At 38.8% G+C, this 23,947-nt stretch overlaps 1 protein-coding gene and 1 non-coding gene across 2 annotated transcripts; both read right to left on the bottom strand.

The window, feature by feature from the left end:
* Positions 1-15,682: 15,682 nt before the first annotated feature.
* On the bottom strand, positions 15,683-16,006 carry LOC149748385 (T-complex protein 1 subunit alpha-like). Its single transcript, XM_089917079.1, has one exon. The coding sequence runs from the start codon at positions 16,004-16,006 to the stop codon at positions 15,683-15,685; it is 324 nt and encodes a 107-aa protein (XP_089773205.1).
* A 176-nt stretch (positions 16,007-16,182) lies between these two features.
* Positions 16,183-16,312, bottom strand: LOC115801772 (small nucleolar RNA SNORA20). Its single transcript, XR_004022104.1, has one exon. It is a non-coding gene; the product is annotated as a small nucleolar RNA SNORA20 (small nucleolar RNA).
* Between the last annotated feature and the right edge of the window lie 7,635 nt (positions 16,313-23,947).

The raw sequence follows: 23,947 nt of genomic DNA on the forward strand, positions 1-23,947 counted from the left end.
TTTATTATTTGCCTCTCCTACTCTCAGCAGTTTTTGCTCCCTCTCAAATATTACTTTAGGTTTTTATCTTTCCCCAGTTTAAAATTTTAATTCTCAGTAGTCCATGTATTAAAAAAGAGGAACTCTATAAAGTTTCCCGGTGGTAGCAATGCATATGTTATTTGTCATCAATTTTTCAAGTCACTGGTACCAAATGAAGTAGATGAAAAACATTCCGGGTCTTACCAGGGTGTCAGGTTGAGCTACAGAGTTCTTTTTCTCTGCTTGAACAGAAAGGGATGTTGGCTGCTACAAGTCTACAGAAATCCTTAGAGCTTTGATCACAATATGAATAGCTGAGTGGGGCTGTTAATGACAAACACTTCAAAAAATAATTAACTGTTATATCTGACTTCACATATCACGGAATTCAAGGTGCAATACCAGGAATTTGTGTTGAGACTGTAAATTATTTTGTGGCAGATGGCACATAGTTACACTTCCTTAATTCATTCTGTATAAATGTCCCATGCTATGTCTGTCTGAGTCCCTGTCTCTGTTTTCTTTCCCTGCTGACATGAGTGACTGAGCTCCACTGGCAGCAGAAAGGCAAGTCTGGAATCACCAATACCATGAGGAAATGGTTACAACTCTTTAAATGGCAGAAAGCTCTTGATCACAAAAACTTTTTCTTGAATTTTCCAGTTGCATAGGCCACTTCAATCATCTGGTTGGAGGGGGGAAGAGTTGGACAGTATTTTATTAAATACTTTTGCTGAGGGAAATGTTAGAATTTTTTTTATTAATATTTTTTCCTGGGGGTAAGTTGAAAAGGAAATGGAGAAAAGACATGTCAGTCAATGACACTATATTTTGAATTTTACTAAAATATTAGGCAGAGCCAAATGGTTGAAAGTAGCTCTAAAATAGTTCATAATGAATTATCGGGGGACTTTAACTGTTCCTGCCATCATTGTACCAAGAGCAAGGATGTTGTTCAAACTCCATTACAAACAAGAAAAAAGCAAAGAAAAAGAAATGATCTCTCACCTATAATGAGAGAGCTGAGACAGAAAGTCTTGGCACAGATATCAGCGGTTTAATAAACCAATTTAAGAGTTAACTGGACACTATACCTTATATACAAATATTTTCATAGTTACTTACTGGTATCTAACTCACAGAACTGCCAGTCTATTACTGGCAACTACCTATCATGGTGAAATCTTCTTCCATATTACTTTCCCCTAGCTTCATCAGCACCATAATTTTTTTTCAACCTTTTACTCCTATTGCAACCTCCAGTCTCTTACCCCTAGCTAATAAACATGTTCAAATTTTTTCTACCCTGAAAAAGTATGTCTTCTTGGCCCAGGCCTTACCTCTAACTATGTGCTCGCTTTATTCTTCCCTGTTCGGCTGCTTCTGAAGAATACTCTGTTCCAACGACCTCTACATCTTCGCTTCCTATTCCTGTTTTCTCTCAACCATGAAAAGCTGATTTTCACCTCCTATGTACCACACACTTGCCTCAACTCTGCAAAATCTGCTCTGGAAATGGCAACCAATGATCTCCATCATGTCAAATCTGTCAATTCTCTATTATTTTTTGGTACTTTCTGTCCTATTTGAGAATAGTAGAGACTCAGTCCTTTCTAAAATTGTATATCCTCGGTTTCCATGATATTATTCTCTCCTAGGTTTAACCCTATTCTGCTACTATCTCCCATATGAGTATATTTGCTTCTCCTCTGCTTGTTCCTTAAATGTCAGTGTTCCACAGGGTTTTTTCCTCTCCTCATTTTTTCTGCACACTGCCTTTCTCTCCATATGCTCTTTTCAGATACCCTCATTTGAGCTAATGATTTAAACTCTCACCTATGTGCTAATGACAACCAAGGCTAGTTCTAGAGCTCTGCCCTCTGCCCTGAGCTTCAGATTCAACCAACCAAATCACTTCTACATATATGCACTTGGGTATCTACAGTCACCTCTTGTTCAACACAGGCAAACCTGAATTTGACATCTTCTCCCGACAACACTTCTTCTCTGGATTCTTTCCTCCTTTGCTCCCAATAACATTTTTGGTAACAATGTATTTTGGGATAATATCTCATCCGTATTATCAAGGAACCATTTCTTACCCGTTGACCCTACTGAGTGGACAGTAGGCCATTGATTCCCCCTTCTCCACAGCTGATTGGACAAGGGGACAGAAAGATGCAGTCATTCAAAGTGCAGCTGAGTCCTAGAAATGGTTTAGCACAAAGGAAAAATGCATGAGCTCCTGCCATTAAGGTTCATGGGCAGCCTTGAATCCAGAACAACCACACCAGTGAAACTCAGACCGCTTGTTACTCCTCTTCTTAGAGGAGGGTCTCCTTTCTTCAGCACACTTGAGAAGGGTCTTTCTTTACTGCAACCAGAATAATCCAGACAAATAACAACAACAACAACAAAAATAAACAAAAAAACCCCACTTATATCTTTAAATCAAACTGACCTCAACACATGGAAAGGATGATGATGCAATCACTATTAGCATACAGCGTCTCTACTGCTCAGAGTTCCTCATTGCCATGAAACCCCTAGAATTGACTCTAACGTGGCTATCTAGATGCATCTAGCTAAGCGAAACCTTAGGCAACATACTATCTCTATTCCAATTCTCTTCTCACTCAGGAGCTGCTCAGAATCTAAAATATCAAATATAAATTACTAAATAATGCATTTAAGAAGTCATGTCTGTAGGCTTCCAGAGCTTCTGGTGCTGCATTTTTGCTAGCTGTTTTAATAATCCTCTTTTAAATTCCATTTGTCAAATTACCTCTGATCAACAAGAGTGCTGTTGCATGAGGTATACAAATGGGAAAGAACACACTGTTCCTCAAGGTGCCTCCTCTTGGAATGAGCCAGGGAAGTGATTCCTGAGGACTTGATTTTAAGAAAAGGTATATATTCAGTTCTAGCACGAAATGTCAAACTTTATCACAAAGGGAATCCAGATGCAGTAGGTACTGCCTGACATCAGATGATAATATTCATAATTGTTAAGTTTAAAAGCATTTCACACATAATCACTTCCTTCAGGAATAAAATGGAGTCCTTTCTGAAAGCAACCTGGGTTTGGCTATTCTTTAGTGAGTCAGAAGTAACACAGAGCAGCTAAAGGTTAAAGCGATTTGTCACAGTCACATGTGAGCAATTCAAAGTTCTTTAACCCCTTCATTCTGAAAGGATGTTTTCCTTAAAAGCAGGCTCTGACATTATTTTACAGCTACTAAGTAGCTCACAGTAGATAGAAGAATGAGAATCAGTGCCAGCTTCCCAGACAAAATTTTACAAGGAAAAAAGCAGTAGAATCTTCCAGTTAATTAATTTTGAAAAGTCTTAATTGGACATTTTGTTAGGGTTCCCATCTCAGAAAAATGATTAATATCTCAATTAATAACAATTAATATTGTATAAGTAATACAAATCATAAATAGTTAATCCTATAGTTTTTTAAACAACTATGATTCACCATGAATCATGGTAAAGAAGAAAAAAAAAAGAAAAGAAAAGAAAGGGGGAGGGCTTCCCTGGTGGCGCAGTGGTTAAGAATCCGCCTGCCAATGCAGGGGACACGGGTTCAAGCCCTGGTCCGGGAAGATCCCACACACCACGGAGCAACTAAGCCTGTGCGCCACAACTACTGAGCCTGTGCTCTAGAGCCCGCGAGCCACAACTACTGAAGCCCGTGCGCCTACAGCCCGTGCTCCTCAACAAGAAAAGCCACCACAACAAAGAGTAACCCCTGCTCGCTGCAACTAGAGAAAACCCGCGTGCAGCAACGAAGACCCAACGCAGCCAAAAATAAATAAATAAATTTATTTTTAAAAAAAGAAAACAAAGGGGGAAAAACCCCACTAGGTTGAGCTGCATGTACTCACTCAATGCCCTGGTTAATTGTTAAGATTTTTAAATGTCCTTGTAGTCATATCCTTAAAAGCTTGATTTTGTATTCAGAGCAAAACGTGAAAGTGGGAAATTCTTCCAAAAAGGTTTGTCAAACTTTTCCTTTTACACTAATCAAGACACAGGTAGGTCACATCACCATTTAAACTCATTTTAGCTCAGCTGAAATCTACAGACAGATATTTTCATTAAAAGTCTACAGTTCTGGGCTTCCCTGGTGGCGTAGTGGTTGAGAGTCCGCCTGCCGATGCAGGGGACGCGGGTTCGTGCCCCGGTCCGGGAGGATCCCACATGCCGCGGAGCGGCTGGGCCCGTGAGCCATGGCCGCTGAGCTTGCGCGTCCGGAGCCTGTGCTCCGCAGCGGGAGGGGCCACAACAGTGAGAGGCCCGTGTACTGCAAAAAAAAAAAAAAGTCGACAGTTTTATTTGGTCCACATATGAACTATGAATGTCATAATCTTCGTTTTCAAATGTGGGATATAATAGCATATTATCATATAGTTAAATCACCAGCTTAGCTCGTCTAAGATTATCCTAGGAACTAAATGATATACTGATGATGCATATTAATAAATTTTAATAAAAACATAAGCTTCTGATTGTACTGAGTGGGAAAAAAATAAGATCGTGAAAAGTGGCTGTCAGTAATACAAGATAATTAAACCAACTTTCCCTCTACTATTTAATATGCTGCTTTGGAATTTCAGCAGAATTCTATTTATGTGTATATTTGTTTACACACACACACACAGATTCACATTCTCCCATACACTCTGTGCCAAAGATGACAGATTAGGGTTACCAAATTATAAGGAATGTGGATTGTATCCTAACAACTTTGAAATATGTTTAAGCAATCTAGAAGGAGAAGTGTGGTTCATTATTAAGTATGATAGACTACAAGCCCAGTAATTATCCAAAGTATTTATGTATATCAGAGGTGGTTTAACTAATTATACATAAAATTCATTTAAGACACACTTAATGACTACAGGCAGTATATTTTTCAAATTAGAAAAACAAAATATACAAAGGCATGTGAAAATAGGTTAAATGCAGAAGGAATTCAAGGAAGGGAGAATTCCAGTGGGCTGTTTAACAGAGACTCTCTAAGCAGTGGTTCTCAGCTTTGGCTGCACATTGGAATGACCTTGGTTTCCATCAATTTAGGTTCTGATTTAACTGGTGTGAGGTGTGGGCTTGACATGGAGATTTTTTAACTTCCCAGGTAATTCTAATGGGCAGTAGATAAAAAATAAGTCATCTTAAAACTACCCCCTCTTTTTCCAACACCTGCTATTTCTATCTCCTCAGATTATATGGATTCCCCAAAGAAGAGATCAATTTTTTCTCTAAATTTTTAACTACATATCAGTATAATAAACACTAGTGGTTCCAGAAGGTTTCCAGAATTCTTCACCATTTTTTAAAGAATTGTGTAAGATAAAATCAGATGTATCTATTGAAACACTTTCTCAAGCTATTACTTCAGGGAAAGTAGACGGTTAAATTTCTATCAATTATTTAGGAAGTTTGGGAAGTTTAAGTGGATATTTCCTTCATTATAAAGCAATCTTTCTCATCCATAGTTATTTTCAAATCCTATATGAATTTTTATCTGAATGGATAACTATTAGAATATTAACAATAACTAATGATATTCTGTTTTAGTCTTTTTTCTTCGTGTTTTTTTTTTTTTACTAATCCAATTCTAATATAGTCATGCCTGGAGAATTCCAGCCATGTTATAGTCAAGAAAACAAAGTCATTATAAAATAGGAGAGAGAGAGAGAGATGTTAAAATGAAGTACAACATGTTTCTGAGGCCAGAACATCAGAGCAAATTTATACATCTTAGTCAACTTCTTTCACACCCAAAATTGTCTATAGCCTTTCCCAACATGTCAAAAACAAAACAACAAAAAAATCAATGTTCTTGCATCTTACTACTTCTGCACAACTCTAGGGTAACATTTCTTGCTCATACTTTTACAGACAAATTATTGTTCAGTTTCCTTCTCCCCGAGAAAGTTGGTGAAGTTAAAAACCTGCTGCGCTGTTGATTTGAAACAAGAGGTACGACCATTATTCAAAAAGCAAGACTTGATTTATGAAGCTTCAGCCACATTTGTAAGAAGTCAGCTGTTCTGTCCATTTCCCCATCAGTAAAACACAGGCAAAAATAGCACCTACTGTGGTTATTGCGAGCACAAATGATAATGCCTGGTGCACAGAAGGTAGTTTTTGAGAGTTGTGACTTCTGGGTGATACTTTTCTATGTGAGAATTGGGGGAAACTTATGTCTCTACTGCTGCCTTGAGCAAACAACGGCTTTGCCAAACAATGACTCCAACCAAAATTTACACTCTCTATATACGGCGAGGTTGAAAAAAGCCTATGAATACTCTACTTCAGGAGGCGTGATGGCTTTTTTGTATACATGTTCTTTATTTTATGCCATAAATTTGTATGATGATCTATTGCTTTAAATTAAATATTATTTTGAATCATTAATGGTATCCACTATTTATTGTTCTGTAACATAATCACCTCTAGTGTATATATTAGAGTTCAGCTTTATATGTACTGGATTTCCTTAAGGGACATCTCTGTGTATTGCCACAAACAATTATGTCCTATAGATGGCAGGCAAAGATATCTCACAAGCAAGCAATGTTTAGTCCAAAAGACTGTGTGCCTGAAAACTGAGTCCAAGGCTCACTCTTGAAAACCTGATTACAAAATGTCACATTTCTCCATTGTTCCAGGGACAGAAAATTTGGAGAATACTTTAAAGAAATGTAAAGGTATAACTGTGGAAAGGAGTATAGCAGTCTTCCTCAGAGAGGAAGATGCAGAGGGAGCATGAAAAACATGGCTGAGGCAGGTCCCAAGGGAGTCTTGAACTCTATAAACAGCATTACAATTCCTTAAACAAACCTAGATCAGCCACATTAAATACAGGCTCTGCCTCCATAGGAAATGGCCTCAGGAATCCATACTCCAAATCTAGAATTCATCTAGACCACTCTCCCTGGGCCACCCCACTCTATTGGTTTCTTGAGCTTTGCTTCCCACCAGCCAAAATCCCAATGCCCAGTTTTGCTGCATGTTTTAGATATGTGTTCTTGACTAACCCAACCGATTTCCACAGCTCTTCAAACCTGTCTTTGACACCAACACTCTTCAAACACCAGACTGTCACCATTTACAAGAACTCAGACTATGGACAGGAGGCACCCAGGCTCAAATCCTACCTCAAATCCTGAAAGAACAAGAGGCCAGACACACTTGCCACCAGGAACTCCTCTCCAGGGGATGGTGATGGGATGTTCCTCAGAGGCAAGTGTGAGAAATTATGGAGCAAAACATCTGAGCAGGTGGAAGTGGCCAGAAGTGCTTTCTGAAGGGGAGAAGTAGTTTCTGGATGGATATCTGTTTATTCGGCTTAACAGACAAATATTTATTGAGTCTTTTGTGTGCTAGGCAGTGCTCTATATCCTGAGGATAAAGGGGTGAACAAGACAGGGAATGTCTCTTTCTCTTGGAACTAACATACTAGTTGGGGGAGACAGACACCAAACAAATAAAAAATAAATACACACATAAATGCATAATTAAAACACTGATAGTGCAATAGCAAAAGACTAGGGGAATGGAGACACCACTTTAGGTCAGGTATTCAGGAAAGGCCTCCCTGTAGACATGGCATTTGAGCTTAATCTAAATGAAGGAAGAAAAGATGGTCATGAGAGGATATGGGGTAAGAGGATTCTAGGCAAAGGAAATGGCACGTGTAAAGATCCTGAGGAATGTATTAACTTGGTTAGGTTAAAGAACAGAAAGACATTCAGTGTGGCTAGAGCACAGCAAATGTAAGTAGTGGATGATGGCAGAAACATTAGTGGGGCCCATATATATAGGATTTTGTAAAAGCATGATGCAGTGTTTGGATTTTATGCTAAGAGCAATGGGAAGCAGAGGATTTTATGTAGTATAATGCATGGAGTGATTTATGTTTTAAGATCTCTCTGGCTGGGCTTCCCTGGTGGCACAGTGGTTGGGAATCCGCCTGCCAATGCAGGGGACACAGGTTCGAGCCCCGGCCCGGGAAGATCCCACGTGCCGCGGAGCAACTAAGCCCATGCACCACAACTACTGAGCCTGCGTTCTAGAGCCCACGAGCCACAACTACTGAGCCCACATGCCACAACTACTGAAGCCTGCATGCCTAGAGCCTGTACTCTGCAACAAGACAAGCCACTGCAATGAGAAGACCACACACCACAACGAAGAGTAGCCCCCGTTTGCCACAACTAGAGAAATCCCGTGTGCAGCAACGAAGACCCAATGCAGCCAAAAATAAAAAATAAAATAAATTTTAAAAAAAGATCTCTCTGGCTGCAAAATGTAGTATACATTATAGAGTTCAAAAGCGGTAGCAGAAACAGCAATAAGGAGACTCCTGTCCAGGAGAGACATGATGGTGGCTTGAATTGGGGTTTGCAGCAGTAGCAAAGAGGCTATGTTAAGGGAGTCAGAGTATATTTTAAATGAGGCGCTGAGAGGCTGATGCATCGGATGCTCCCAAATTATGCTCTGAAAGGCTTATCCCTTACAACGCTAGCAACATTTCAGCCCATGCTACCCTGAAATGAAAGGCATTGCTAGTTCCAATGGGTAAAGCCCCTGTCTAGGGTCACAGGGAGATGGTAGAAATGGTGACAATAATGACTAGCCAGCAAGGAGAGGTTTTTTGTGACAATGACTGTGGCTCTGGCTCAGGCTCAGAGCACATAGCTCATCAAAACGTCTGCAACATTGATCTCATCTGTCACAGGTAAGGGGGAGGGGGAGGAAGAAAGAAGAGGAGAGGGAAAAGGGGAAGAAAGAGAAAACCTACTTGTACTACTGCCACTAGTCTTTTTGTTTTGTTTTGGATTTTGGGGAGCTACCATTTATGGTATACACTCAATAAGATGAGTGATGCTGAAAAGTGTTATACCAAGCTAGGCACCATGCTAGGTGTTTCCTATTGTCTCTAATTCACATAGAAATCCTGAAAGTTGGGTGTTACTGTCTCATATTTACAGAAAAGGAAACTGAAACTCAAAGAGGGCAAATGATTTGTCCATGGTCATGGAGCCATTAGCAAAGCCAGGATTCAAACCAAGTCTGTTTGACTCCAAGGCCTGTGGGTATATGGTGATTGGGAGAGAGGCCTGTGGTGAGAGGGTGTAAGAGCCTGCAAGACAGTACTTGACCATGAAATCCACCAGCCCTGGCTAGCAGAGGAACATCGAACACAGTCAAGAGCCATAACATGGAGGATGGGGCCAGCACCTGGGACTCTGCCCAAAAGGGAAGCAACATGGGGGGAGTGGGGGATAGAGCATTTTCCTGGTGGGTGGAGATTAGGAGGATCTTTTTTGATGTTGCTACTGTTACTGTTACTCTGATGCCTGCTCCTTTAGGTTGGGGGACCTCGGGGGAAATACTGATTCATAGCTGCATAATTCTGCAGCTAAGTAAGCACAGTGTAACTTCCCACTCTGCTCCCAAGTTGCAGCAGCTAGAAAGAAAAACAAGCTTATCTCCCTCCACGTGTACAACTAAATCTCTACAGAGAGCCGTGTTGGTCCTACTCAAAGACATCCGTGTTCCCCTCATTTTATGAAAGAATTATGAAAGTGTTCCTTGCTGAGTTGAGTTATGCCCTGAAACTTTTGAAGAAAAGTTAAGTCTCTCTGGACTTGCCCAACTCTCTTGAAGTCTATAAAACCGGAAGGAAAATATTGATAAGGTTGCATAAGCTTCAGTTAGTTTCTTTTCAAACATCCACAACTTTATGCACATAAGAGGAGTAAGCTCTCATTACTTGCTTGCAATATAAACATTGATAACATTTTCAAATGTATTTTTCACAGAAGTAACATATTCTTATACTTTAAAAGTTTCATATTTTCATATTTGGAAAGTTGGAAAATAGGTTCTCTGGCTTCTGACTGTGCCTCCCTTTTTTTTCTTTTTAACCAAACTCTAAGGCACCAGTTTTTCAGCCCTGATACTCCCTTCCCCTCCACCAGTCACCCCAAAAGGTATGAATTAAGAGCCACTAGGGTTACCATACACAAAAATCAACTCAAAATGGATCATAGATCTAAATGGAAAAGCTAAAACTTTACAATTTCTAAAAGAAAACATAGACGATATTTGTCATGATCTTCAGTTGACCAAGAGTTCTGAGAAGCAATGCCAAAAACATAATCTATAAAAGAGAAAAATGATAAACTGGACTTATTCAAAATTAGTCTTTCGCATTTCAAAAGACATTGTTAAGAAAATGAAGAGACATACCACAGGCTGGGAGAAATTATTTGAAATCATATATCTAACAAATGACTTATATCCAGAATACATATAAAGAACTCTTTCAATTAAATAATAAGAAGAAAACACAACCCAATTTTAAAATGGGCAAAATATTTGAATAAATTCATAAACAAGATACGTGAGGGCTTCCCTGGTGGCGCAGTGGTTGAGAGTCCGCCTGCCGATGCGGGGGACGCGGGTTCGTGCCCCGGTCCGGGAGGATCCCACGTGCCGCGGAGCAGCTGGGCCCGTGGGCCATGGCCGCTGAGCCTGTGCGTCCGGAGCCTGTGCTCCGTGGCGGGAGAGGCCGCGACAGTGAGAGGCCCGCGTACCGCAAAAAAAAAACAAAAAACAAGATACGTGAATGTTTAATAATCACATGAAAAATTGCTCAACATCATTAGTATCTAGTGAAATGAAAATTAAAATCACAATGAAATACTACTGTATACCTGCGAGATGGCAATAATCAAAAAGACACAACATCAAATGTTGGTGAGGCTGTGGAAAAACTGGAACTCTCTCATACATTGCTGGTGGAAAGGTAAAATGGTAAAATGGAAAACAGTGTGGCAGTTTCTTTTAAGAGTGAAACATAAACCTAACCATCTTATGCAACAGGACCACTCCCAGAAATTTACCCATTTAAAACATATGTCTATATAAAGACTTGTATGCAAGTGTTTATAGCAGCATTGATAATAGCCAAAGTAGAAACAAAACAAATTTCCATCAGCTTGTGGATGGATAAATAAAATGTGGGATTTCAGCAATAAAGAGGAACAAACTATTGATTTGTGCTAAAACAAGGATGAATCTCAAAAATATTATGCTAAGGGAAGGAAGACAAATGCAAAAGATTACATGATTCCATTTAGACTTACATGATTCCAAAAGTATGAAATGTCCAGAAATGAAAAATTCATACAGACAGGAGGCAGATTAGTGGTTGTCTGGGGCTAGGGATGGGAGTGAGGATTGACTGAAAAAGGGCCCAAGGGAACTTTTTGGGATAATGAAATTGCTCTAAAACTGGGTTATAGTGATGATTGCACACTCTGTATATTTAATAAAAATTATGGAATTTTATGGGTGAATTTCATTGTATGTAATTATACCTCAATAAAGTTGATTTTTAAAAACTTTAAAAATAAAGAGCCATTAGGGTCATCAAGATATGTCTGTGGCTTTCAAAAAGGAATTATTGGGACTTCCCTGGTGGTTCAGTGGTTGGGAGTCCTCCTGCCAACACAGGGGACACAGGTTCGAGCCCTGGTCCGGGAAGACCAGGGTCACGGAACAACTAAGCTCACCACAACTACTGAGCCTGCATTCTAGAGCCCACAAGCCACAACTACTGAGCCCTCATGCCACAACTACTGAAGCCCACGCGCCTAGAGCCCATGCTCTGCAACAAGAGAAGCCACTGCAAGGAGAAGCCCGCACACCACAACAAAGAGTAGCCCCCGCTCGCCACAACTAAAGAAAGCCCGTGTGCAGCAAGAAGACCCAATTTAGCCAAAAATAAATAAATAAATTTATTTTTTTAAAAAAAGGAATTATTTACTTACCTGATAAAAAATATTTCAAGACACCCATCAGATTGGTAAGAAGCTTATAGTCAGATAATACCACATGTTGGTGAGCATATCAGTCAAAATGTGCTATGATCTACAACAGTAACAAACAATCCCAAAAGATCAGTGGCTTAAAACGGGGGTCAGCGAACTTTTTCTACAAAGGGCCAAATAATAAATATCTTCAACTTTGTACACCACCTGGTTTCTGTCTCAACGACTCAACTCTGCCTAGACAAGACATACAAAAACTGGCATGGCTGTGTTCCAATAAAGCTTTATGGAAACAGGCAGTGGGTCAGATTTGGCCAACAGGATAGTTTTCCAAGCTCTAATATAACACATCAATGATTTATTTATAACTCATAGTTAATGTTTACTGTCCAGTCAGCTTGAGGCTTTATACTCCATGTTATCCTCACTGCAACCCAATACAATGAAGAATTCACCATAGAGATCATTAAAGTTCACTGAGGCAAAGTCTAGACAATGTGATGAATGCCTCACTCGCCCTTAAGACTCTGCTCACATTTCATTGTCTAAAATGATCTCATGGCTATGCCTAACTTCAAAGGGAATGGGAGAGTGCAAGGCCTCCACATGCCTAGAAGGCAGAGAGCTGGAAGTCACTGGTGAACAGTACTCAAGTTACTGCAACAGAGGACATAGGGAAATGTGAACTCTCATGCACTGCTGGGAAGAGTGTCAGCTGGAAAGCCACTTTGGGGAATAATTAGCACATTTAGCAAAATTAAATATAAGTTACAAACCTCAAATTTCACTCTTAGGTGGGTACCCTACAGCATCTCTCACATAAATCCACTAAAAAATATAGACAAAGATGTTCACTGCAGCATTGTTTATAACAGAAAAAATTAAATGCAACTGTAATGTCTATCAATAGTGGAAGAGATAGATAAATTATGATGTTTTTCATAAAATAATATCATACATACCAGGATCAATGAAAATGAATTACTGTATCAGTATGAATATATCTAAAGAAAGTAGTTCTGAGTAAATAAGGAAAGTTGCAAAAAAGAACATACACAATGATTCCATTTATGTAAATTATTTAAAACACATTGTTTTTGGAGACATAATATAAAGAAGGGGGCACACATTAAAAATGCTTATCCCTGGGGAGATTTGGGGGTTAAGGGGGTTTCCAATGGATCTGAAATGTTATATTTCATTAAAACTATCTGAAAAAGTTATGGCAAAATGTTAATATGTACTAAATCTGTATAGTGGAAAATACGGGTTTCTGTTATTAACTCTTGTATGCTTGAAATATTTTTAAAATAAAAAGAAAAATAATTATGCAGCTAATGTATAATTTTCAACCGAGAGAAGTGTCACGGTGATATTAAATGACACGAGAGAGCGGGTTGAACTAAGAACAAGACAATGAGTTGCCCTTACAAGAGCATCAGCTACAAAAAATGAGCCACAAAGGAAGACAAAACAACATCAGTGGCTGAGCAGTCTGAAAGCAAAACAGTCAGGACTCAATTCTCTGATTTAGAGAAAGTTAACAGTGAATAAAACCCCCAAAAAGTAAACTCCATCTTTTTGTGCCTTTGAATAATACCTTGTGGTCATTTAAGAATTGTTTGTTAGGACTTTTATGATATAAAAATTATACCAAATAATTGTGTAACATATCAAATTATTATGTCTTCTATGCTGTGAAAGTGTTCTCATATGACAGAAATAAAATAGAAGGGAGAAGGGAAGAAGGAATGGAAGAAAGAGAGAGAATGAGAGAAACAGGGAATGGAGTGAGGGAGGAAATGTCTGTGCTGGAAATCAGGTAACTGAGCTCCCAGCCTCGCTCTGTCACTAAACCCATCTTGAGCAAGGAACTTCATGTCTGTGAGCCTGTTTCGTCCTCCCTAACAAAAGGACAATGACCTAGATTCCAGCTCAGTATTCTATGATCCTTGAAGTAGCCATTGAGATTCACGTTTGGAGAAGTGGTATTGCCCTGGGATAAAAACTCTCAGCCTATGTCTGATCCAGTGAACAAAGTACTAGATTAAAAAGTCATGGTCACAATTCAGCATGAAGGTCAAAGCCTCACATCATTCATCGGGGCAGTTGCTCTACTATGGGTAGGTGGGGTGGGAAGTGAGTGAAGATAACTTAGGGAGACCGCTGGGTTTCAGACTTCCATTTATAACAAGCAGGATCCAATGGCCACGCCCTCTGTCAGGAATGCCTAAAAGAGAATTGTGAGGAGAATCAAAGATTTATGCCTACCTCCAATTTTTCAGGATCTCAGAACAACATAAGAAAACCTAGGAAACTCTGGTACATTCAAACCTCTAACTTGCCCCGACGTTGGTATGAAAAAGTTTACATTAGGGCTTCCCTGGTGGCGCAGTGGTTGAGAGTCCGCCTGCCGATGCAGGGGACACGGGTTCGTGCCCCAGTCCGGGAAGATCCCACATGCCGCGGAGCGGCTGGGCCCGTGAGCCATGGCCGCTGAGCCTGTGCGTCCGGAGCCTGTGCTCCACAACGGGAGAGGCCACACAGTGAGAGGCCCGCGTACCGCAAAAAAAAAAAAAAAAAAAGTTTACATTATAGGATGTGGAACAAAGTCTCACCAGAGTGGTTTCTTGAATACCTACTATACGCCAAACACTACACTAATAATAATAATAGTAATAATAATAACAACAACAGAATGAGCTACATCTGGTCCCTTCCCATGACCTGTTTCTTCTCATCCCCATCCCTGCAACATATCAGCCCCTTCCTATAGAAGCCATAATGAGTTATTGCATTTCTCTCCAGCCTGAGCCCTTTGCCTTTTAACTGAGACTGGGCCATATCAAGCCATTTTCTCTATAGCTGCCCACAATAAATCATGCGGGGATATAGTTTGGAGGGGTGAAGGTAGCATGTAGAACCTATGAACTGGAAGAGGCTCCCTTGAGAATCAGTGTCACTGGCTTAAAATAATTTTTCTTCAGGATTACAGACAAACATTCTCAGATGAAAGTTTTCCAAACAATGCAACCATCTCTATTTTACATTTGATATGATGTCATCACAAACCAAGATCTTTCCATTAAAGTGTCAAGACTCAGATTTATACTACAGACATAAAAATAAAAGCTAAATACCGAGGCAAGGAACATTAATGGAAGTTATATACATGAATTAAGGGGAAAGTGCACCTCTGAGTGTTGTTTATGTAAAAGGCTATTTGTAAATTTGAGCTTGCATTTCCTCAGACATTATTTGAAAGTGTTTATATTACTGATGTGCAAGAAACATTTCTCACATTTTAATTATACATTGAGGACAGTTTTACAGTCCGTGAGCAACAAAGCACTCCCATTCATATAGAGCCCAGATTTTATTCATACAAATATTAACATGTATTTAGTACCTACTATGTGCTAGGATCTTGACTAAAACAGGTATTTAGATACTAATCCCTCTCTGCTGCACGTATAATGAGGTTTCCTCCTTTGTGTCCCCAACTCAAAATAAGAACATTTTCTTTTCTTTTTGTTTTTTGACAGCTTAATTTGCACTTTAATGTGTAATACTCGAGGTACAAGAAAATTGCATCTAAGATTGTTGTAAATAAAAGAAATCAGGTCATCAAGGGCTCCAGAGTGAACAGCATCTTCATAACCTCCATGCTTATCGTCTTTGCATTCTGGGGGTAATTTAATAAGATCATCAATTCGAAGAACGGTAATTGCAGCTTCAGTTGCAAATTTCAAACTTTTAACTTTAACTATGGTTGGTTCAAACATCCCTGCCTGTTTGTTGTCTCAGGGTTTACCATTGACCAGGTCAAGACCAATCTTTTTTAGATTTTTGTGTTCTGGGTTAACCTGAGCCTCATGATGAAAAGTTCTTAATTTTGCAACCAGATCTGTGGAGTCTTGGGCAGCATTAACTGCCAGAGTCTTAGGAATAACAGGAAGAGATCTTGTAAATTCCACAATAGCAAGCTGTTCCCGGGAGCCCACACTGGTTGCGTGGTTTTCAAGGTATATGGAAAGGGCTGCTTCTACAGCCCTCCACCCGGAATCACAGATTTTGACTCCAAAACTCTTCACCACACGAAGAGCATCATGTAAAGAGTACGCCATCTGGTCACACATGAAATCATTTGCCCCACGTAAGATGACTGAGGCAGAGGTATGAGCCTCAGTGCTACTTAAAAAATACTGAAATTCTTAAATCAATGCTTTAATAAGTCCACGTAGAAATTCACTCTAAGTGCCTCGATTAAATCCTGCTTACACAGGACATTTAGACACGGAAGCAATGTCTAGACCATGGAGAAGAGATGAAATGGTTACTTCAGCTCAATTCACAGTGGCCCAACATTATTTTATCCCATGTGTATAACTGCTCGTATCACTGAAAGATTATAGCAGCAAATAAATGGGAAAGAGAACAACATTTTCTATGTGGCAAAGAGAAGCAATAGGTCAGCACAGTGAGGCAAGCAAGGGCCAGGTCATGAAGGATCTTGTGTGTCATACTATATATAACATTGAAAGCTATGAAAAATACAGAACTTTTTAATCTGAGGAGGTATGGGATCAGATTTTCATTTGTAAGATATCGTTCTGGACAAAGTGGAAAGAACAAGGTACAAGTAAGGGCAAGAAGAGGGTTCAAGGTCCCTGTAGTAATAAAGGGCTTGAGTGTGGATGAAGTTTGAATAGGTGCATTGACATAATTTGGTAATCAAATGAGTTTGAGGTAAAGGATTGAAGGCAAGGATAACTCTTTGTTTCCTGGCTTCAGCTCCTAGACAAGAAATGATGCCATTGGCTAAAAGAGGGAATAGAAAAAGAAGCAGGTTACCAGGAGTGGAGACTGATAGATAATGCGTTCAGTTCTAAATATGTTGAGTCTGAGGTACCCTGTTGGCAGCCCATGTGAAAATGTCTAGAAAGCTCTAGGAAATGTGTCTAGAGCTCAGAAAAGATATAAAGGGAATACATGAGACTTACGGTGTAGCTGAGCTCCTGCAAGGAGAGTCTCTGGTGGAAGAGATTAATAATGAAAACAATAGTAATGGCCAACCTTTAAAGTGTGCTTCCTATTTGCCGGACCCTGTTCTAAGCCCTTTACATATATTAACTGATCTCATCCTCACATAAATCCAATCATTATCCCCATTTTGTGGTTTGTAAGACTAAGGCTTAGATAACTGAAGCAACTTGCACAAAGTCATACACAGCTAGTCAGTGCTGGAGCTGGGATATGAACCCAGAACAGGCTGTCTCCAGCCTGTGCTCTTAGCCTTTACACAACACAGCCTTCCTAAGAGAGGCTGACCACAGAGGTCACCCTGGACTGCAATGATGTGGGAAGAAGGAAATGATCACTCAAAGAATACTGAGAATAGGACACTATAAAAGGGAATGGGAAGACCAAGGAAGAAATAGTTTTAAGAATTAGGAAGTCTTGGGCCTCCCTGGTGGCCCAGTGGTTGAGAGTCCACCTGCCGATGCAGGGGACACGGGTTCGTGCCCCGGTCTGGGAGGATCCCACATGCTGCAGAGCGGCTGGGCCCGTGAGCCATGGCTGCTAAAAAAAAGAATTAGGAAGTCTTCAGGAAAGGCAAACACTAAAGGTATCATTAGTACATACCATTTCTTCTTATCGGAAGAGAAAAAAATATTTTTTTCTGAAAAGAAAGCAAATAAAGCTTGTAAGTAATCTAGAAATAACGTTGCAAACATTTCTTCTGAAATTATAAAGGGTTTCTGCCCTGCTGACCACATAAACATGAGGAGGTCAGGCAAGGAGTATGAATTTCAAAGTACAAATATATGCTATTTAAAATAAAGGTTCCTGGGGCTTCCCTGGTGGCGCAGTGGTTGAGAGTCCACCTGCCGATGCAGGGGACACGGGTTCGTGCCCCGGTCCGGGAAGATCTCACATGCCACGGAGCGGCTGGGCCCGTGAGCCATGGCCGCTGAGCCTGCAATTCCGGAGCCTGTGCTCCGCAACGGGAGAGGCCACAACAGTGAGAGGCCCGCATACCTCAAAAATAAAATAAAATAAAATAAAAAACAAAGGTTCCTTTTCTATAGTTACTTAGAGTTCAGCTCTGCCTCTTAGTAGGTAAAGGCCACTGAAAACCAAGATGATTCGTCCTGCTGAGACATCTTGCCCAAAGGAGACAGTGAGATTAGCGAGGGCACTTCCCAGTAAGAATACAAGACCCAATCTGGCCAGCACGGACTCCTCACTGCAACTGCCAAAGAAATGAAAAGAGGAAGCAGAGAAAAGACAGCTTTGCAATCCGTCCTTGAAAGAGTCACAATCAGATCAAAAACAAACAAAAATCCTTAAAGCCTTTAGATGTGCTCATTGAAGCTGTTGATGCATCATAAACCTTGACATATCATGCATATTCCAAGACTCTGCAAATAACTGAGCATTCCTAAATCTAATCTCCCATCCCAAAAGAAAACTGAAAAGTCAAACTTGAGAAAGCCTATCCTTTCCTTATTTTCAGCTGGGGAAATGCAGTAAAATATTCTGCTCTGAAAAGTTAGGAATTGGTATTTCATTAGCACCATTCTACTTCAATAGCAATATATCGCCCTCTTGTGGATTTTTAAGATATTTCCACCCAGCAGAGTCCCTTCCAACTTACAACTCTCACTTAATCACTAAGTTGCATTGTATAACTATAAGCATAAATAAAAGATAGGATACTCTGCCATATCCCCCTACTAACTGAAGTACTAAGTAGAATACATACCCTGGCAGCTCACATTCATTCTTCTTCTGGAAATGAAGTAGCTGTTAACAAACATCATGAATCAAATATTTATTAAGCTATTATCAAAAGCATGGACACAGGGCACTTGAAAATGCAGAGCTTGTTTCTGGAAAAATTTACAACCTAAAAATAAGACCAAACAGCTGGCTGGAAATTGCGTGTCAGTTGCTCTGATAGACTTGTCCTAGGACAGCTACTGAGGTAGAAATTCCCACCTGTGACCAGGACTGCCAAATGCCTAGATTCTAGAAGACTATTGTCCTGGGTGAAGTGTGCTGAAGTACTGTGACTATAAAACTGATATTTTCTCCTATATGCACAAAAAGTCAATATAAGAATTAAATTTCATCTCTCTTTACAGATATAACACCACCACACAGAAACACCGCAGAGTTCTTTCCCAAAATTTTGCAGTATCTAAGCCTACTTTTTCTAACCTTCCTTCCTTCCTTCCTTCCTCTTTCTTTCTTCCTTCCTTCCTTTCCCTTCTTTCCTTCCTCCCTCCCTCCCTCTCTCTCTTTTCCCTTTCTTTCTTTCCTTTCTTTTTCTTTCTTTCTTTCTTCCTTCCTTTCTTTCTTTCTTTTTTCTCTTTCTTCCTTCCTTCCTTCCTTTCTTTTTCTTCCTTCCTTCCTTCCTCCCACTCTCTCTCTCTCTCTCTCTCTCTCTCTCTCTCTCTCTCTCTCTCTTTCTTTCTTTCTTTCCTTTCTTTCCTGTTTCAGAAAAGAAAGTATCATTTCCTCCCAAGAGAAACCCTTTTACCATTTTTCTCAGCTCCATGCTCAGGTCTCTTTCATCTCCCTCAGCCCCACCCCCACCCCCTGGTGATCCTTCTTTGAACTATGAAGTCTACCAGAATTGTTCACATTAGAATTAAGTACCACTCTCTATTTCTCCATTCACTAATGAATCACCAGCACCAACAACGCCTCATATATAGCAAATATCAACATTTTTTTCATTTTTGTACGTAAATTTTTTACTTGAAATATACTTTGCATGCCATAAAATTCACCCTTTTAAAGTGCACAATGAGGTTTTTAGTATATTCAGAGTTGAATGATAGTGGTACAATCATCACCACTATCAATACATTTTTCACTTTTTTTCTGCTTTATTGAGGTATAATAGACAAAACTGTAATATATTTAAAATGTATAATGATGATGCTTTGATACATATACCTTGTAAAATGATCCCCACCAATGAGTTAAATCTATCACCTCACATATTTATCTTTTTTTTCTCATGAGAACACTTAAGTTCCACTCTTATCAAATTTCAATCGTACAATACAGTATTATCAACTATAGTCACCATTATATATTAGATCCTCAGATCTTATTTCTCTTCTAACTGAAAGTTTATACCCTTTTATTAACCTCTTTCTCTTTCCCTCACCCCTGTCTGACAGCTGCCATTCTACTCTTTGTTTCTATGAGTTCAACTTTCATTTTTAAAAAATTCCACATATAAATAATGTCTTCCTCTATCTGGCTATTTCATTTAGCATAATTCCCTCCAGATTTATCCATGTTGTTGCAACTGGCAAGATTTCCTTCTTTTAAGGCTGAATAATACTCCATTCTATATTTATACTACATATTCTTTATTCATTCTTTCATCGACAGACATGTTTCCGCACCTTGGCCATTGTGAATAATGCTGCAATGAACATGGGAGTATAGATATCTCTTCAAGAAAATGATTTTGTTTCCTTTGGATATACAATTGACCCTTGAACATCACAGGTTTGAACTGCTAGGGTGCACTTATTCAAGGATTTTTTCTCAATAGTAAATACCACAGTACTACACAATCCAAAGTTGATTGAATCCATGGATGAAGAATCATGGATACAGAAGGACCAACTATAAGTTATACTTGGATTTTCAACTGGGCAGAGGGTCAGTGCCACCAACCTCTATGTTGTTCAAGGGTCAACTGTATACCCAGAAGTGGGATTGCTGGATCATATGGCAATTCTATCTTAAATTTTTTGAAGAACCTCCATACTGTTTTTCATAGTGGTTGTACCAGTTTACATTCCCACCAACACCAGTTCCCCATCCAGGATTTCCTTTTCTTCACATCCTCATCAGCATTTGTTATTTGTATCTTTTTGATAGTAGACATCCTAACAGGTGTGAGATGATATCTCATGGTTTTGATTTGCATTTCCTTGATGATTAGTGATGTTGGCTACCTTTTCATCTACCTGTTGCCATTTGTATGTCTTCTCTAGGAAAATATCTGTTCAGGTCCTTTGCCCTTTTTTTAAATTGGGTTATTTGATTTTTTGCTATTGAGTTGTATGAGTACCTTGTATATTTTGGACATTAACCCCTTGTTTTTTTTTAAATTTAATTTAATTTATTTTTCACATAGCAGGTTCTTATTAGTTATCCATTTTATACATATTAGTGTATATATGTCAATCCCAATCTCCCAGTTCATCCTACCACGAACCCCCCTACTTTCCCCCTAACCACTTATTGTATATGTGGTTTGCAAATGTTTTTCCCATTCCATTGCTTACCTTTTCATTTTGTTGATGGTTTCCTTTGCTGTACAGAAGTTTTTAATTGCATGTAGTCCTACTTGTTTATTTTTCCTTTTGCTGCCTTTGCTTTTGGTGTCAAATCCAAAAACTCACTGCAAGACCCAGATCCAGGAGATTACACCTTACATTATTTCTAGGAGTTTTATGGTTACAGATCTTACATTCAAGCCTTTAATCCATTTTGAGTTGATTTTTGTGTATGGTGTAAGATAGGGGTCCAGTTTCATTCATTTGTGTGTGGATATCCAGTTTTCCCAACACCACTTAATGAACAGAATATTCTTTACCAATGGTATATTCTTGGCTCCTTTGTCATAAATTAATTCACCAAATATGAGTGGGTTTATTCTGGGTTCTCTATTCTGTTTCATTGATCTGTGTGTCTGTTTTTATGTCACTACTATACTGTCTTGATTACAATAGCTTTGTAATATAGTTTGGGAGTGGGAAGTGTGATGCCTCCAACTTTTTTCTCAAAATTGCTTGACTATTCAGGCTCTTTTGTGGTTTCATATAAATTTTAGGGTTGTTTTTTCTATTTCTGTGAAAAATGTCATTGGTATTTTTTTTTGTTCTCCATCTCTATAACTTTGTTATTTCAAGAATATTATATATATAGAATCATTCAGAGTGATTATCCATTGGAATTTTAATAGGAATTGTATTGCATCTGTAGATTGCTTTGGGTAGTATGGCATTTTAACAATATTAATTCTCTCATTCCATAAGCATGGAATGTCTGTTCATTTATTTGTGTCTTCTTCAATGTCTTTTATCAGTATTTTATAATTTTTAGTGAATAGATCTTTCATCCCCTTGCTTAAATTTATCCCTAAGTATTTTATTCTTTTTGATTCTGTTGTAAATGGGATTTTTTTTTTAATTTCTCTTTCCTATAGTTCATTGTTAGTGTATAGAAAAGCAACTGATTTTTATATGCTGATTTTGTATCTTGCAAATTTACTGAATTTGTTTATTAGTTCTAATAGTTTTTGGTGGCATCTCTAGGGTTTTCTATATATAATATTATGTCATCTGCAAACACAGAAAATTTTACTTCTTTTGTTCTGAGTTGGATGCCTATTATTTTATTTTCTTGCCTAATTGCTCTGGCTAGGACTTCCAGTGCTATGTTGAATAAAAGTGGCAAGAGTGGGCATTCTTGTCTTGTACCTGGTCTTAGAGGAAATGCTTTCAGCTTTCCATCATTGACTATGATGTTTGCTATGGGTTTCTTATATACATCCTTTAATATGTTAAGCTATGCTAGCACTATACCCATTTTGTTGAGAGTTTTATCATAAATGAATACTGAATTTTGTCAAAATCTTTTTCTGCATCTACTGAGATGATCATATAATTTTTATACTTCATTTTGTTAATGTGGTGTATTGCATTAATTGATTTGCGGATATTGAACCATCCTTGAAACCAGGAATACAGCTCATTTGGTCAGGGTGTATGATCCTTTTAACGTACTATTGAATTTTGTTTGCAAATTTTTTTCGAGTATTTTTGTTCATCACGGATATTGGTCTGTAATTTTCTTTTCTTGTAATGTCATTGTCTGGTTTTTGTACCAGGGTAATGCTGGCTTTGTAAAATGAGTTTATAAGTGTCCCTTCCTAGTTTTTGGAAGAGTCTGAGAAAGGCATATTAATTCTCCTTTAAATGTTTCGTAGAATTCACAGGTAAAAACATCTAGTCCTAGACTATTCAATCTCCTCACTAGCAATTAGTCTGTTCAGATTTTCTTTTTCTTCCTGGTTATTAGTAGGTTGTATATTTCTAAGAATTTATCCATTTCTTCTAGGTTGTCCAATTTGTTAGCATATAATTAATTGTTCATAGTGGTCTCTCATGATCCTTTGTATTTGTGTGGTATCGGATGTGATGTCTCCTCTTTTCTTTCTAATTTTATTTATTTGAGGCTTCTCTCTTTTTTTCTTGGTAAGTCTACCTAAAGGTTTGTTCATTTTATCTTTTAAAGGAACCAGCTCTTAGCTTTATTGATCTTTTCTAGTCTCTATTTCATTTATTTCAACTCTGATATTTGTTATTTCCTTCCTACTACCAACTTTGGGCTTAGTTTGCTCTTCTTTTTCAAGTTTCTTGAGGATTAAAGTTCAGTTGTTTATTTGAGATTTTTCTTTTTCTTTATGTAGGCATTTATCCCTATAAACTTTCCTCTTAGAAATGTTTTTTCCTGCATCACATAAGTTTTGATATGTTATGTTTTCATTTTCATTTGTCTCAAGATATTTTTTGGTTTCTTTTTTGATTTCTTCTTTGACCCATTGACTTTCAGAGCTAGGTGATTTGGCAGTCTGTTCTTTGGGTGGCAGCCTTAAAAGCTGGGGTGCTAGATGTGTGGTCCAAACCCTTCACTCCTTGGGGAGAAGCTGGGAGTTAGGGATTCACTCCTGATTGTGTGGCACTGTCCCAGTGGTGGGATTTATGGCAAGAGTGTGTATCAGCTTTTCCTACCCATTTCTATGTGGGCATTTTCTCAGTCATCCAATATGAAGAAGTCACTCCCCTAGTTTCTGGATTTCTCTCAGAGGGAATTGCTCCTTATGTCACTGTATATTCAGTAGGTCCATGGGAGAAGTAAAATTCAGGAAGCATATTAGGAAGGAAGAAGAAATCAAAACTAGATCTTGAATGAAAAAGGAGAGAGTGGAGTCAAGGGCAAACTATAATAACTCTGTTATTCTA

The sequence above is a fragment of the Delphinapterus leucas genome, chromosome 9 (assembly GCF_059928025.1).
Source record: "Delphinapterus leucas isolate spDelLeu-1000000601 "Yukka" chromosome 9, BTC_Dleu_Yukka2, whole genome shotgun sequence".
NCBI lineage: Eukaryota > Metazoa > Chordata > Mammalia > Artiodactyla > Monodontidae > Delphinapterus > Delphinapterus leucas.